Source organism: Apodemus sylvaticus, chromosome 1 (assembly GCF_947179515.1).
Source record: "Apodemus sylvaticus chromosome 1, mApoSyl1.1, whole genome shotgun sequence".
Classification (NCBI taxonomy): Eukaryota; Metazoa; Chordata; class Mammalia; order Rodentia; family Muridae; genus Apodemus; species Apodemus sylvaticus.
This window is the reverse complement of record NC_067472.1, coordinates 17233319-17249355: the sequence shown is the minus strand read 5'-3', so window position 1 is coordinate 17249355 and position 16037 is coordinate 17233319. Positions and strand designations below refer to the sequence as shown.

The window sequence follows — 16037 nt, the reverse complement described above, 5'->3', positions numbered from 1 at the left end:
ATCTCAACTCTGTCTATAATCTCAGCAAAAAGTGAGAATATTCCTGAGACTTCTAGGCCAGCTAAGGTTTTGCTGTGAGAGGTTGTCTCAGATAAACAGCTTCAAGACAAAGATGCAGTGCATGTTTCTCGTCTGTCGATGCGTGCCCAACCTGTGGGAACCCCCAGGTTCCATGGCTAGCTGTGTGTGCGCTTGCGATAGATATGAGAGTGACCATGGCCGAAAGCTCCCAGACAGCACAGCCAGATCCACTTTTATTAGGAACAAATACAATCTCAATCAGTACAAATAGGCTTCAAGAGTTGATATTAATGGAAATCATCCAAATTACACTTGGGTCACAAATAACTACCACACATAAAAGGGAGAAAATCTCATTCAAGCAAGGGAAAGATTCCTGCATGGGTTTTTGTGGCAGAGAGTAAGCAGTCTTGCACTTGGACTGGTCATATCTGTCAGTCTCTGGAAAGAGCAATGTAGACTAAAAATGGTCTCTAGAACATATCTAGTTCTTTAGAAGCCTGTATGAGAACATCTGATGAGGATCTCCAAATACTAGGTTAAAAAAAAAAAAAACTCTAATCACCTCAGAACTGCTCTTGAGGTAGGTTAGTATTAGTAGCCCGTTTTATCAGGACTTGCCCAGAGTGATAGTTTCAGTGTGTCCTCCTGAGTTGATGCTCTGGACACTTAATTTACAATGTTGAGATGGGAGACTGACAGATACTTAGCCCAGGAGTTTCTTGGGATGGTTAAAGGCCTCATCTCTGGGGTGGGTTTGTTACAAGAGAAAGGATAACACAACAAGTCAGTCGCTAAGAGAGGCCTTGGCTTAAGTCACCAACAGATGGTGGCTTTGCGGATCTTACCGCCTCACTGGAGTTACAGTTTCAGAGATTACACCCAGAGATTAGCAGCCCAAGTGCCAACTGCCGTTTATAACATGTTTAACAATAGTAACGAGGAGGACGATGACCATACAATCGAATACACTCAAATTACATCCCACCAAATTTGAGAATTTACTAAAAAAAACAAATTTTCCAAAATGAAGCCCATAAAAGATTTCTGCAAATCACTGTACTGATGACCCTCCAGCCAGCCTCTCGACTGTACCCACCCCATCTAAGGGGTCTCAGGGGTAAGCGAAGAAGTGAGGCTGAGCTCACAGGCACTGCAGTTAGGAAAGGGATAAGGCACCCAGCGCTGTGAGTACATTCATCTGGAACTGTTAGGAATCCACCTTTGAGAGGATCTGAGAGAGTGTCTTTACCTAAAGACACCGGGACCTCAGCCTGAGGTCTCTATGTAGCCTTGCTTTGGAACATGGCCTGAATAAGATCCAGGCATAAGATCAGAAGAGAAAGAAAGCTGATTTTATTGTTCATCTTATAAATCAGGCATCTGTGACCTGGAAAAGTAAAATGATCCCAAAGGCGTTTCCCGAGGGTTACAGGTCAGCAGATCTACAGTGATTTTCTACTAGATTTTCTACTTCAACAAAACAGTACAGAGCATGTGTTCAATTAACACAGAAAGAAAGGCTCTGATCTTCCAAGTGAACTGAGTATTTGGCACTGTACACAGCCAGTCCTAAAAGCCAGGCCTCTGGATTGGCTACAGGGACAGCAGAGGTTGATGTTTCTAAAATACGGATGTGATGTTTTTTTCTAGACTTTTCTATACCACTGTTTGCCCTGGGCTGTGTGATAGAGTGTCAGTTCATGGCGCCTTCGATACCAGCTTTCAGTTGCTTTTCGTCACACACTTGCTTCGGGAAGCAGACCCTCTTCTTGAAGTGAGGTCCTGAGCGCTTGCCCGTGCCTCTGGTGTTTTAATAGGTAAAATGGGGGAACTTCTTCCTTTCAGAAGCACTGTACCACTCCCTGCCTGCGTTGATCTGCCAGAGCCACCTTGCAAAGCACACAGGGAGACGTGAATATGCTGTCTACTCTGACTCGCACAGAAACAGATCACCAACCAACCTTCTCGTTCAGTGGTTAACTCGCTGAGACAAAACAGCGTTTGGTGGATCTGTTAACTCACAAACCAGAGAGACTCTCTGAACCAAAATATGACTAGAGGGTCTACCAAGCTTTCCGGAAATCACTGTGGCAGAGGCGCATGGGGCGGAGGTAGGGGGGATCTGGAAGCCACAGAAAAGTAACACCTGGCTCTGCTTCCCGAAGCTACCCAAAGGTTCCACTCGAGGATACTGGGGGGAGGAACGGGCCGGACAGCAGCAAGTCCTGGGCGCTTTTGAGACACTCAGGCAACTAGCTGCCTGTCCAGGGGAAGAAAAAGGGCCAAAGAAAGAAGCAGCAGAAGAAGTCGGGTGGGTAGGAATTCCCGAGGCAGCACTAGCAAGGCTGGACAGCCACAAAGCAGAGAAAGCAGCAGGGGAGGTTCAACACCACCAGAAGCCAAGTTTCAATCCAGGGAGGGAATTTATGCGATGGATGGAGCCAACACCATCCGAATCCCTGGAAGATGGTCCCCAAGGGCTTCGTTTGGAAATGTACCTCTTAGCAGCTGCTTTAGACACTGCCCCTCAATTTCACTATTTCCTGCCCAACCACGAAAGAAACCAGCAACCCAGGCAACATCTCTTGTCCTTCGATTCTTTTTCCTTTAGCAATACTTTTTCTAAGTGAAATATCTTCACGTTCCAAATGAAGGGTTTTGCTTATATTTACATAGTTTTACACCATATGCCCCACCCCCAAATGTCAGTTATTTAGTTATCAGTTCCAGGCACATTGAACGTGAAGACTTTTTCTTCGAAGAAATCTTCAGTTACCAAAAGCTAAAACCCTCCCCTAGAACAGGCCATGCATTACCTCACTTCACTCTGAAAATTAGTTAATTATTCAAATCTCACTAATCTCTGTGTTCAGGGTATGGACTGAAAAGAGGCATGCTATGCAGAGAGGCCTTTGGTAAGTAGGCCATTAGATATGACTACCTCTTCCCCCCCCCCTTCCCCATCCTTACTTACAGACCACACCATGCATGCTAACTCTTCCCTCGAGATGGTCTACCTGCTGCGTATCAAATCAAGATAATGTCTCCCTTTCATCCAGCAAAACCTGTAGTGAAATTCATCAGTGTGACGTTCCAGGAAGGGTTTGTTCTGTCTCTAGTTTGAGGCAGCAATCTTGAAGCTCGGAACAAGGAAAGATGTATTCAGGAGGAAGGATCAGTTTTTCAGAAAGCAGAAAGGTTGCCTGGGTTCTGGGAGGTGGACTCAGGCCAGTGTTGGTCAGCTACTTGCCTGAAGATGGTGATAACACAGAGAGAAACAAAGCTAGATGCAATACAAACAGGGAATGAGCGCCATGCTCGCCCTAGCATCAAAACAGCATGTTCCTTGGCTTTGCTACTCTCTGTATAGAATGTTCAAATTTATTGTTATTATTTAAAGCTGATATGCAAAATTCTATATGCATTTGTCGTGTATGCTTAGAATATATGTGTCTTGTGGCATGGTTAATCCTAGCTAATTAAAATATGTATTACCTCAAAATGTGATCAAAGCTTTCTCATTTTATAAGAATACTGTACCGGAATAGGTTAAATGCATCATCAACATCCCAATAGCATTATCCAGAATCAACAGAATATTAACTTTCTGCCCAGAGAACTTTTGGAACAGGAACTCAGAAGCCAAAAATTCAGCTACTCTTGTGGCTCCCGTCTCCAGTTCTCTTAATCCTGGCTAGGACAGCGGCCTTGGACACTTTCTTCCGGTCGTAGGCCAGGCCCAGGGCAGCCATGCAGTCGATGAAGAACGTGGTGAAGTTGATGTGCCAGCGGTACTCACTGGCGGAGTAGTCATAGGGGAAGGCATGGTGGTAGTTGTGGAAGCCCTCGCCTGCAACAGAAGCCAGGAGAGCAGTTAGGGGGCTCCATGATGGCTGCTTCCCTTTTGCACACTTCTTAGCTGTGTGTGCCTCATGCCTTGAAGAATCCGCTGTTGGGGTGAATAGATGAACCTCAGCCTTGTACTCTAACACAAATAGATGCCCTGAGAGGCATCTCAGGAAACCAGTTGACATGTTCTGCTCATACACTCTGGGAGCCTTGGTCAGAGGAAGTTTGTATTGTAAGAGGATGGGAGAGAAACTGGGTCTTCGACTTATAAGGTCTGAACAGAAGCGTGTTGTATTCAGGAGGAGGCAAAGGGAGGTCTCTGTCCCCCACCCACCCACTGCTGGCTCTCAGCAGACCTGCTGACTCTGAGTTTGACCCTGGGGTTCTGGAGGTGCTGAGAAAACAGGATCACTTTGATATTCTCTCTAACATCAAAGATTCTGACCATTCCTAAAAAATAACATTTTGATAGAGGGGAAACAAAAACAAAAACAGAAACTCTGGACCGAGGAGGGCTTCTGCAGAAGGTTTATTAGCTCTTGGTAGGGCTCTTCTTTCTAAATGGTTCCCAACACTAATAACACTGGACCCAAACGATCCAATGCCCTCTTCTGGCCCCCTCAGGCCCTGCACACATATGGTGCATGGATAAACATGCAGGCCAAATATCCCAACACATAATAAAATATAACACATAAAAAGACAATTTCAAGAAAAATTTTTTTTTAAGATTGTTAGTGTTTACTTTCAAACGGACGTTCTGCGTGATCCCTCCCCTATATTCCTGTCTCGATATTTAACATGAAAACAGAACTCTGTGGTGACGAGGGAGAAAAGAAGAGTGGAGATTGACAGGGAACAACTGAAGCAGCAAGAGATAGCCCAGAAATGCTCCAGGGGTGACCAGAGACCAAGAGCACGTGACCTGAGGGAAGTAATACAAGAAGAAGATGAGGGCGATTAGGAAGCAGCCAGCAGAGAAACAACAGGCTTGGGGTGGTGAGTAACAGCAGGACAAAGGAAGACACTGCCAGCCACTTGGAACTGATGGTCACAGGGAAGGCTCACTGGACAGGACACACATGACTCAGTTCAGATTACGCTATTTCCATGAACCTATTGGATTTGGATAGCGTAGGATCTATTTCAGAATCGTTCAAAAGTAGCAGCATACAGACTGGTGACAGGTGCCAGAGAAGGATTGAAATCATAGAATCCAAATAGAAAAAGGGTCGGAGGGGGGTGGTGGTGGCAGAGCTTTAAATAGAGTTAAAAGCACCAGCGGAATGACAGGCATGTTCTATGAGCGAAGAAAGGGGTCTCCAGGCTGTCAGCAGATGAGCGATAGATGTCGTCATCCTCACAGGAAAAGCCTAAGAAAGACAGGAACGCACGCAGGAACAGACACAGAAGGAACAGACAAAACTCAGCTCCTTCAGGGACGCTGGGGTGGAGGAATCCTCAGCATGGAGCGGAAGAGAAAATGAGCAAGAGGAGAGAGGGGTGATGGAGGGAGAAAAAGAGGGGTGATGGAGGGAGAAAAGAGCCTGCCCTGCAGCTGACGTCACCACAAGGCGGTGCGCGGCCCCCACGTGTAAAAGAGCAGCGTACAGTGGTGTGGAGAGATTAATACCCCTAGCGCAGCAACATGAAGGTTACTGACTAAGTGATGCTCCTAGAGGTAACACAGCAAGGTTGTTTACATGGGAACCACTAGGCTGGTGACTGTGATGTACTTAATGCACATCCTGGCCTACACAGGACTACAGACCTGCCTGGGGACTCAGGCTCATTACAGGCAGCACTTAGACACTGTTTTACAGCCTATAAACCTTCCCCTTTCCTTTTTACATTAAGAGCTGTTGCTGGCCAGACTCTCGTAAGGGTTCCCGATATGCTCTACCCAACCCCCAGTTTTATGGTGGAAAAAATGAACCCCACAGAACTCATAAAACAGATCCTTCTGGTTCCTCTGGCTCCTAGACAAACAACACAACCAGAAGGCCCCTAGAGATAGATGGTCATGCTTCAGATTAGTGACTTACCCACGGCACCCAGGGAAACCAGGATGTTCTCCCGGGATTGAATGTTCTTGTCGTAGGGACGATATCCGTAGAGGTGGGCGGCACTGTTCACCAGCCAGGTGGCATTGAGCACCAAAGTGTATCGCAAGAAGGTGCTGACACACAGGCTGTTTACAAAAGTCTCACCCCAGCAATACCAGGGCACCAGCGTGGGCAGGATGAAGCACATCAGGAGGAGGCCGGGCTTGTAGTACCTACGTGGAGAGATCACACACTGAGTCTGGGGAGAGGACTCTCACACCTACACAAACTGCCCTTCCTGATTAGGCAGCGCTGTGTCATTTTTACGTTGAAAGGATAGGACAGATTATCAGTCAGAGGAAAGGTGGTAACAAAATCTTAAGCACGGTGTTCTCTTTCTTTGGATGGAATACACGAATGTGCCAATATTCTTCGAGGATCCCGCTGGGTACAGTTTGTCTCCTGCCACTTCTATTCCTGACTACAAATCCATTACTTTTTTCATGGGAACATAAAGTCCTGCTCGTCAAACCGGTCAGAATCAAATCATAACCTCACCAGCCGATTCTGATCGATGGGCTGTTCTCCTCAGCCTTTGAGCTCCATTCTTGCCCACTGAGGACTTTGGCAGAATATGGCACATGTCATATCTTCAATTCCCATCACCCCGTGGGACTCTGTTCTGCTTTTCCCCCAGAAGACACGTCAAATGTCCTTGATCATCTGCAGGTCTCTGTGACTCTAGAGGCCTTGTCCTGCTGACATTCCTCAGCCGGTGTATAACTGATAGCCCCTCAGCATGGTTCCTGTCCATCTGCTCACTACTTCCCTAGCTGAAGCCTCCTGGTGGTCTAACCTGTGACTTTGGCCATCACCTCCATAGCTTCACTTATCTTTTTATAAAAAATTTATTTATTTATTATTTGTAAGTACACGTAGCTATCTTCAGACACCCTAGAAGAGAGCATTAGATCCCATTATGGATGGTCGTGAGCCACCATGAGGTTGCTGGGATTTGAACTCAGGACCTTCAGAGGAGCAGTCAGTGTTCTTAACGACTGAGCCATCTCTCATGATGCCAGAGACTGCCTGAGTGGTGGTTCCCTGAATCAATATCGACTCTGTGTCTGTCCTTGCAGCCCGGTTCCTGGCACACAGTACAACTCACAGAGAAGGACTATAATTCAGGAGGAGCATGTCCACACATTCCATTGCAGTTCCTGCCAGCCACACTTCACCAGCATACATTGTACATCCACTGAGCTGTATTTCCCCCTCCTTAATTATGGTAAACACTGCACCATCCTGCTTTATGTGGTGGTAATTGAGGCTCATCCCCTGAAAATTCCTTGAAGGTAACCCACTCAGCCATGTGTTCCAGACTAGGACCAATGTTATAGTTCATTGGTTTTAGCAAGATGGCTTGGGCAGAAACAGCACTAAATTATGCCTGGGAGCCTTTAGAGTGTTGAATTGGAAATTTTAGTGATTTTGAACTTATCAATCCAGTAAATCACCTAATTATTATTTTATACATTCTAAGGTAGAAGGTGGAGTCCCTAAACCCCAGGTGCCCTGGGCTGCAGTTCCAGTTCTATCCCCATGCCCCACTCACCTCCTCTGGAACATCACCAGCTTCTCAGCCTTTAGGTCAGACATGTCCAGTTTTCCGCCCTTCTCTTTGACGGCCGGGTGCTTGCGCACAAGCAGCCAACCCACGTGCGAGAAGAAGAAGCCACGGCGGGAATTGTGAGGGTCTGCGTGTGTTTCTGAGAACTTGTGGTGGGCGCGGTGATCTCGGGCCCATTCGTACACATCATTCTGGAAGCACAGGGAAGGGGAGCCCGCTACTGAGAAGAGACGTTCTCCAAGGAGAATGCAAGGGCCTACATGTCTGCAAGGGCCTAAGAGAACTCAGAGCCCATGGGGCTGTAGCTCCCGAGGAGACCTTGGGGGCTGCTCTTTTGTACATCTGTCCCTGAAGATTATTTGGCAAAGTCCCAGAGCACAGGAAAGGTTGTCTGTGAGGAAAGTCATAGCACTCATGAAGAACTCTGCAGTTCTTGAAGAGAGGAGTGTGGGAACCTGGGGCAGAGATCCAGAGGCAGGTGGATCCCAGGGAGTCTGGGGAAAAGACGTGTGGCATGCCACCCAGATGCTTTCATAGGTGACAGCCCACCCAACCTAATTATAAACTAGCACATAAGTAATGAGCATGAGCGAATTTCCATAGGACATCTACGCTCATCTGGGGCATATGGGAAACACTTCGCATACTGTCAATAAATGGGAATAATGTGGTTCTTGGTTTTTCTCTTGTATGAAGAGAAAGTCTCCACAAGTCATCCCATGCCCGACAGCTAAATTTCTCATTTAACTCTAAGCTAAAACCTAGCCAACCCAGCAACCTCAGGTAGGACAAGGTTCACCAGTCCAACCTTTCAAAGACAGTTAAATGGCGGTGCTCACCTTTAATCCCAGTACTGGGAAGGCAGAGGCCAGCCTGATCTACATAGTGAGTTCCAGGCCAGTCATGGCTACTCAGTGAGATCTTATATCTCAAAGAACTAAAAATCAATGTGATAATGATAATATCCACCACTATGTCTCTGAGGACTTTAATGGATTAACTTATGCTTTGCAACAGCCAGCGCTATATAGAGTTCCCATTTCTGTGACATGTCACTGTTAGTCCCATTGTGGTGACATTCCATGATGATCACAGGAAAGCATGAGTTGACTCTCCAGTAAGAGTCCAGGAAACCAGGCTCAGTGCATGGATCCTGCAGCAAGGCCCTTTAGGCAAGCATGCTGTGTGATACCACATCGGTCCTGAACCTGTTATACTTGAGATGACCCCAGGAAACCAAAAATGGGGGTCCTTATAATTTCTCCCCAGATGCTGATTGCCCACTGTCTAGTCAGATCATGGATGGAGACACAGCCAAAGCATCAGCCTCTTACCTGGAACGCCATGGTGTTGGCGATGATGAGGAAGAGTCTCAGCGGCAGCCGCGCCTTGTACGTTCTGTGGCTCCACAGGCGATGAGCCCCGGCTGTGATGCCCAGGGCGCTGATCATATAGTACATAATCCCTGAAAGATAAGACAGTGGGAGACTCACCAACAAGCAAAACTCAACAGTGGAAGTTGCCAAGGTGCCTTCCCTGATGCCAGTGTTCTTTGGGTTTAGGGTAAGGATCTGTTTTTCAGGGTACCATAAGAATCCCTTGGTCTCTCAAACCTAGTAGCCTTTGTCCCTCAAATGGGCAGGATTGAAAATTCTTCCAGCAGAGCCCAGGGCCTCAGACAGGAGCCTTGTGAAAAACAACAGAGGCATCAATCTGAACATTGACCAGTCAGAGAAACCTTGAGTTGTAGGGTTTCAAAAACAAACAAACACAACCGAAACCCCATAAAACCGCTATACTTTATAACTGGGGAAGTAGATCCCAGGAGCTTAGGTTTGAACAGGGTTGCACAGTTAGCAAAGTAGGAACCCGACATCAAAACATTTTCCTGTTTCATCGTCTCCTTGGCATGCAGGCTTAGAAGGTACTAAATTCGATGTTGAGTGGGGAAAGAGGCAGTGTGCGTTCCCAGCTCTTCTCTGGCCAGCACTAGAATGCTGGGACAGAGGCCCTGCTAGACACTGTTTTCATGCCTGAGAAGCAACAAGAATGGATTCGAGGGATACACCCTGGACAATGTCCATGTCCTGCAGCAGAGATAGAACCCTCCTAAGCAACTTCCTGTGTACCCCCATCTCCCTCTTACACAGTCAGTGTCTGTCATTCTAAGTTAATTCTAGCCACATTCTCTCAGAGCTGGGATTGAAGCACCAGGTGTCTGCTACCCACGGTCACGAGGCAATCTGATTGCCCTGTGTATCCGATCTGACCATACTGTACCAGAGAGCCCCAGAGAACCACTAGCAATCGACGGCAGGAAAGAAAAGGTTTGGGGCAACAAAGAAGCCCTCAACTTTACACCAAGGAAGCAGACACGTTGGTTTCATGCTGTAGATGACCCAGGCAGAGTCTAGACCACAAATGATACCATGTCAATAGGGGAATTGGGACAAGGACACACACACACTGGGATATTCTATCCAAACCTCAGCCCCGCCCCACCCCCATCCGCTTTGGGCCTCCTGTGTCCACCTATTGGTAAAGGAACATCTTAAGCGTTATTGTGCTGGGCGGTGGTGGCACCCACCTTTAATCCCAGCACTTGGGAGGCAGAGGCAGGCAGATTTCTGAGTTTGAGGCCAGACTGGTCTACAAAGTGAGTTCCAGGACAGCCAGGGCTACACAGAGAAACCCTGTCTCAAGAAAAAAAAAGAGTTATTGTAAGAAGCTGGCTGGATCTAGGTGTGGTGGCCTTTAGTCCCAGCACTTGGGAGGCAGAGGCAGTCAGATCTTTGTGAGTTGAAGGCCGATCTGTTCTACAGTGAGACCCTATCTCAAAAAAAAAAAAAAAAAAAAAAAAGAGGGTAGGTGGGAGAATCGGGCTGGAGACTCTTTGGCCTTGAGCGTTATGAGAGATCTCTTCAGAACTGGGTTCTTTTGCAGAGTTAACAAAGAGAACAAAAAGGCTCTGGAAATAGCTTCCTCAAGAGAAAGTCTGGGAAGTAATGCAGCTAACCTAAGAACAGAACCTCGCCAACCCCAACAAAGCGCTGCTGCTCTACTCATTACATGGGAAAACAGTGGAGCCTCTCAGATCTAGGTCATCTAGACATCTTCTAGGATGACGCTCCCAGGACCAAACTTAACTACTTAGACAACCTAAGAGGCCTGAGGCAGGAGAACTAACCCCTGGCTAACCAGCCCTTTCACAGCCTTACCCTCTGAGAGAGCTGCCACAAAGTGCCCACAGCTAACACTGCTCCAGAGAAACCTCCCAAGTCTTCCAGAGAGGGGACCCCTCAGAGACGCCCTCCTGCTCCTCCTTCCCAATTCAGGTTTCATAGAGGAAAACACAGGTAAAGCTCAAATGTTTCCTAGAGGGTGGCCTCATCCTCAGCCCACACCCAAGAGTCCCTGAGGAGCTGAATTAGGGACAGGAGGGGTCACTAGGGTGGGAGGACAGGACGGCGAGAAAGTTTTGGGTCTTAGCTCTGGGGACAAAGCAAGAGAGGTCCAGTTGAGGGAATGGACCCAGAACCTTGTTTCATTCTTTTAACATCTTGTTGATTAGCAGGTGCTGCACTGGGGAGCAGAAACACACACCTGCACACCGGGAGCTGTACAAGCCTGCATCATCTTTCTCTAAGGCAAACCAGCTTGGTCTGGTCAGGGGTTGGAGGCAGATAGTTGTGTAAATAATGGCCTTTTGTTCCTTTCTTTTCAAGGACGGCTCTGGTACAGTGTCCTCAGGGTCTGTTCTCTGCCCTGGCTAAAGTGTCCACAAGGCCCCTGGCCTAGCATCTGATTCCCCAGCCTCCCAGGTAGGGCCGGGTTCTCTCGGGTCAGGTGGGTCAGCTAAGAAGTGTTTCACACAGAAAGGCTTGTTCAGAGAAAGTTGTTTCTCTGCCTCAGGTAGACCCCTCCAAGCCCCCTGCCCAGTCAACATTCATCGCAAGGGATGTTCAGTCCCACAAGGAACCAGAAAAAAAAAAAGGCTGGGGAAATCTGGAGAGAGGGGCCACTGCCTTGGGCCAGAGGCTACCAGAACAAAGAGAAACCTGAGGTACTGGCCCACGACAGGAGGCGCTGCTCACCGAAGAGCCAGGTGTAGACCTTGCAGGAGGGAACCAGGGTGATCCCGTACAGGGCCCCCACGTGCAGCAGGGCCATGAGGATGATGTTCCTCCAGACGTACTCCAGCTTGGGCGGGGGCCCCTCCTCATCCTGGTAGCTGGGGTCGTGGATATCTTCTCTCATTTCAGGGCGGATGTCTTCTTCCAGATAGAGGGGCACTGTCTTCAGCTTCTCTCGTCCATTCTGCAGGTTTCCGGATGGTGGCGCTGTGATGGTGGTGGTGGTCGTGTAGGAACTGGAGATCTGCAAGGAAAAGTTCAGTCGAGGGAGGGGGGCAGATTTGTGGAGGGCACTGTGTGTATGTGTGTGTGTGTGTGTGTGTGCCATGTTCTTTACACTGGTGCAGGCGAAAGGCACAGCAAAGACGCAACAGACCCTGCCCCAGAGCTCAGGGAGAGATGCACTCGAGATAAACCAGAAGTTTCCAGAAACTGTTCAGATTTGTTTGTGTGTGTGTGTGTGTGTGTGTGTGTGTGACAAGTAGGAAAGAAGAGTGAAACATTTGTACCCCCAGGAACACACAAAGAGATTCCTACGTGAGTATACAAGTATTGGCAGGACGGGCTTTTCTTTAAACCAGCGGTTCTCAACCTGTGGCTCACACTCGATCCCTTTGGGGGTGTGTCAAACGACCCTTTCAGAGGGATAGCCCAAGACCTCAGAAAACAGATATTTACATTACGATTCATAACGGTACCAAAATTGCAGTTATGAAGTAGCAACGAAAATGATTTTATGGCTGGGGGTCACCACAACATGAAGAACTGTATGAAAGAAAGGATCAGGAAGTTTGAGAACCGCTGCTTTTTCACGCTAAAGGCACGAAAGTTGGAACTCAGCTGCCCAAATTACAATCTACACCTCCCAATCAGCCGGTCGCATTAGAATTCGAGAAAGCCCAGTGGTCCGGAGAACTCTCAACTTCCTCCTCCCGGGACCAGTCACCTAGCAGCGTGGCCAGTGAGCGGAGCGAGGGCGGCTTCTGGAAGCTCACCTCCTGGAGCATGTGGGCCGGCATCCTGGCTGTCGGCTGCTCGCCTCACTTTCCCAGCGCTGAGATCGAGCGTGGACTTCGGTTCCGGAGCCCGTTGGTGTAGTCGTGTGGCGGAGCTCTGCTTGGAAACCTGCCCTCCTGTCCTCTCGGGATGGGTGTTCAGTCGAGTTCGGCTGCGCACAGACCTTCCCGGGCTGGGAATTTAAAGGGTAGAGCAAGCGATGGGATGACCGTGTTCAGTATTTCCTCAGACCCCTTTTATCCGCTGCCAGCAAAGGGTAAAGAGCGCAGAGATAGGTAGCCAAGGAAGCCAGGCGAGGAGGTGAGGGAGGAGGGAGGAGGGAGGAGGGAGGGAGGGCGGGACCAAGACGGGGAAAGAAAGCCAAGTGGATTCCAGAGTAGACCTCCGAGGCGCCGGGATGCTGAAGGCAGCCACACCGCGCTGCTCCACCCCCTGCCTGGGGGTAAATGCTAATGTGCCTCCTGCGAAGCCTGTCTTGTCATTGGCCAAAGAGAATTTGGTGCCACCTTGTCTAGCCTTTTCCATTGGCTAGGCGCAATCTGCTGTTCCCTCTGCCACTAACTTCTCGCTCTCTCCTCCCCTCTTTTTCTCCTTATTCTCTTTGCTGTGGGCTGATGGGTGACTTTTCTTTGAGAGGAGGATAACGTGGTCCCGTATAGGAGTTGTGTACAAGTCTAGGACTCTCTTCTGGCGTTTAGCGAATGGGTCACTGGGGAAATTGCATCTGGAGACGTGAGGAAGACACTGGCTACCGCCACTCAAAACTCACAACTCTGTCAAACTTCACATCCACCCCCACTTCCAGGCACCTGCAAAGAGAAAAACCCCGGGGACTGGGACATGAGGGTGGTATCATCTCTGATATGTAGCGCCCAGGACTCTGACCCAGGAAAACAATGGTGTATCCCGGTTGCTGCTGTGATCTTGAATGCAAGGATCTCACACTTGAGTTACAACTGCGCTCAGTCATTGGTCTCAATCTGCAGGGAACCGTCTCTGCTGGGAGCCAGAGCCCAACCCTAGCCCCATCTCCCCAAGCGTTCCATTTGAGAGATACTTAGATCGGCAGGTTGGATTTGGGGGAGGGGATCTTCTAAGGAAAGGGACTAAGGAATCTAAGGGCCGGAGTGTGCAGTAAGAATAGCAAACAGGTACTTTGTCATCTCAAGAATGTCCTTTAGTTGAACCCCCCACTGACTCTGAGCAGGAGGCACTCCTTGGTATTTATTGTTACTGGTTTCATTTTAGACAAGGTCTCGGAAGCTCTGACTGTCCTGAAATTCACTATGTAGACCAAGCTGGCCTTGAGCTCCACAGATCTGTGTCTGCCTTTGAGCTGGGCCCTGCTCCTTGGTCTTTTTTTTTTTTTTTTTTTTTTAAGGAAGTAAAATTTAAAAGGAGATGAAGTTATTGGTGGTCACACTTAGCAAGAGTGTGGTGGGGCTAGGAATTGAGGATGAGTGGCATAAAAGTCCCAGCACTCAAAGGTAAAGGCAGGCAAATATCTGTGCAGCCTGGTCTACATAATGAGTTCTTTTGTTTTCTCTTCTTTCTTTTCTTCTGCCTGTCTTCCTGATATCAGTGACTTTGCAGCCTGTTCTACATAGTTTCTTTCTTTCTTTTAAAAATCTTAAACACAGTTTCTCTATGCAGCTCTCACTGCCTCGGAATTTTCTGTGTAGTTCAGGTTGACCTCAAACTCAGAGCTTTGCCTGTCTCTGCCTCTCAAGTGCTGGGATAAAGGTTTGTGCCACTAAGCCCGATTTACACAGTGAGTTGTAGATCAGCCAGGGTTACCTAGGCCTGTTTGACAATAGCAGCAGGCAGGTTCCCCTGGGAATTTCCCCTAGCCCCCATTCTGCAATTATCCCCTAGATCTGGGGATATTTCCTGGACTAAACTGCTGTGACACATTGCCAGAAAAGACAAGGGCAGACCCGAGACAGCATACAGTGTAGAAGTCTGCTATTTCTTTCCAAAATCAGACTGCTGTGATAGCAAAAAAGCTTTGGGGCCCCAGAAAACGTTGGGTAAGAGAGAATTGATTTCAGTGTCTCCATCTAAGACACAGTAGGGACTAGTTTGTCCGTGATCTTATATGACTATAACATGGCACCCACTATAAACTTCAGGAGCTTCCCGGAGCACATGATAAGATCGCAAAATAGAAAGAAAACTGTGGGAAAACACGAGAGTTGATATCAGGAGTTATTAGGTCAGTGACTAGTTAGAAAGTCTAAATAAATATGATTTGTTTATAGTATATATTTTAAATGTTTAGTTTTATTTTTAATTATATGTCTCTCTGTGTGGGTTACATGTGCCAGAGGTATGAGAATCCCTGGAGCAGCAATAACAGGTGTTTGTGAGCTGTTCCACATGTGAGCTGGGGACTGATCTCTGGTCCCCTGCCAGAGCAGTTAAGGGCATTTAACCACTGAGCCATCTCTCCTCTTCACAATATAATTTACACCTCTCAGCACATGCCTTTAATCCCAGCACTCAGGAGGCAAAAGCAGATAAATCTCTGAGTTCCAGGCCAGCCAGAGCTACATAGTGAGGTCCTTTCTCTAAATAAATGAAAAATCAAAATTGTAATTCAGCACATACTTTAGTATTGATGAAGGGAGAGTAGAAGGTGAGCTTGGAAGATGAGGACTGGCATTGGAACTTTTCCTCTGGGTGCCAATGGAGTCTTTAAATTCCAAGAGATTGAAGAGAGCAAGAAAAAAGTAAAAATCAGGTCCCACTTAGCCATTTTCACTAATCACACAGACCTTAGCAACAATCCGTAGAAACGGAGGCTGCTCATAGAAACGGAGGCTGCTCATAGAAACGGAGGCTGCTCACTCAGTCCTTCTCAAGCACACTGGGTCCATTATTCTGACAAGATTGTACATATTGAGGGCAGGTCCTGGAATGCAGATTCCTGCTTGGAAAGCACCTGGATCACGGCCATTTCTCCGGTGACTTTATCCCACAAAGCACCTGGCCAGCTGACTCTTCTGGCCCAGAAGCGAATTGTAACAATGTGTTGGAGATCCATTGTCCCTCACTGACAGACACTCTTTATAGATTGTCACTACTATTGAAAAGGACTGACTGGCACATAATCTAGAGTGCATGGTGTGCCTGTGTCACCCACCCCATCCTGTTTCATTAACAGAAAACCCTGAAGGCCCTCGCTGACGGAGAAGAACGGCCTTTGGCTGATCATGTGAGACTATTTTCCTTCTGTTTCTCTAACTAGGAAACTGCTTCCCTTTTGAGCAGAGATCCCCTCCCATCAGAGACTCTAGGCAATAACAGAGCAGAGTTGGCATTTTGACATGGATTAGT

The 16037-nt window shown here is 47.9% G+C and overlaps 1 protein-coding gene across 2 annotated transcripts; it reads right to left on the bottom strand.

The window, feature by feature from the left end:
• Window positions 1-227: 227 nt before the first annotated feature.
• On the bottom strand, window positions 228-13134 carry LOC127687005 (acyl-CoA desaturase 1). 2 transcript variants are annotated; one of them, XM_052185201.1, is made up of 7 exons: window positions 13081-13134; window positions 12677-12870; window positions 11643-11925; window positions 8883-9013; window positions 7534-7739; window positions 5919-6151; window positions 228-3874 (listed from the first exon to the last, which is right to left on the bottom strand). In XM_052185201.1, exons 2-7 carry the CDS (start codon window positions 12698-12700, stop codon window positions 3675-3677), a joined length of 1077 nt encoding a protein of 358 aa, XP_052041161.1. In that variant the 5' UTR covers window positions 12701-12870; window positions 13081-13134; the 3' UTR covers window positions 228-3674. The 2 variants fall into 2 exon arrangements, with proteins under 2 accessions (XP_052041161.1, XP_052041152.1); XM_052185192.1 differs by lacking the exon at window positions 13081-13134 and having other exon boundaries at window positions 12677-13034.
• Between the last annotated feature and the right edge of the window lie 2903 nt (window positions 13135-16037).

Excerpts from the sequence above, each read along its gene's own strand:
- LOC127687005 (XM_052185201.1), bottom strand. The coding sequence starts at position 12,700 with ATGCCGGCCCACATGCTCCAGGAG. Across the intron at positions 9,014-11,642 it reads GGTCTACACCTGGCTCTTCG|GGATTATGTACTATATGATC; the intron begins GTGAGCAGCGCC and ends CTTATCTTTCAG. Across the intron at positions 7,740-8,882 it reads CCAACACCATGGCGTTCCAG|AATGATGTGTACGAATGGGC; the intron begins GTAAGAGGCTGA and ends CTGTGCTTCCAG.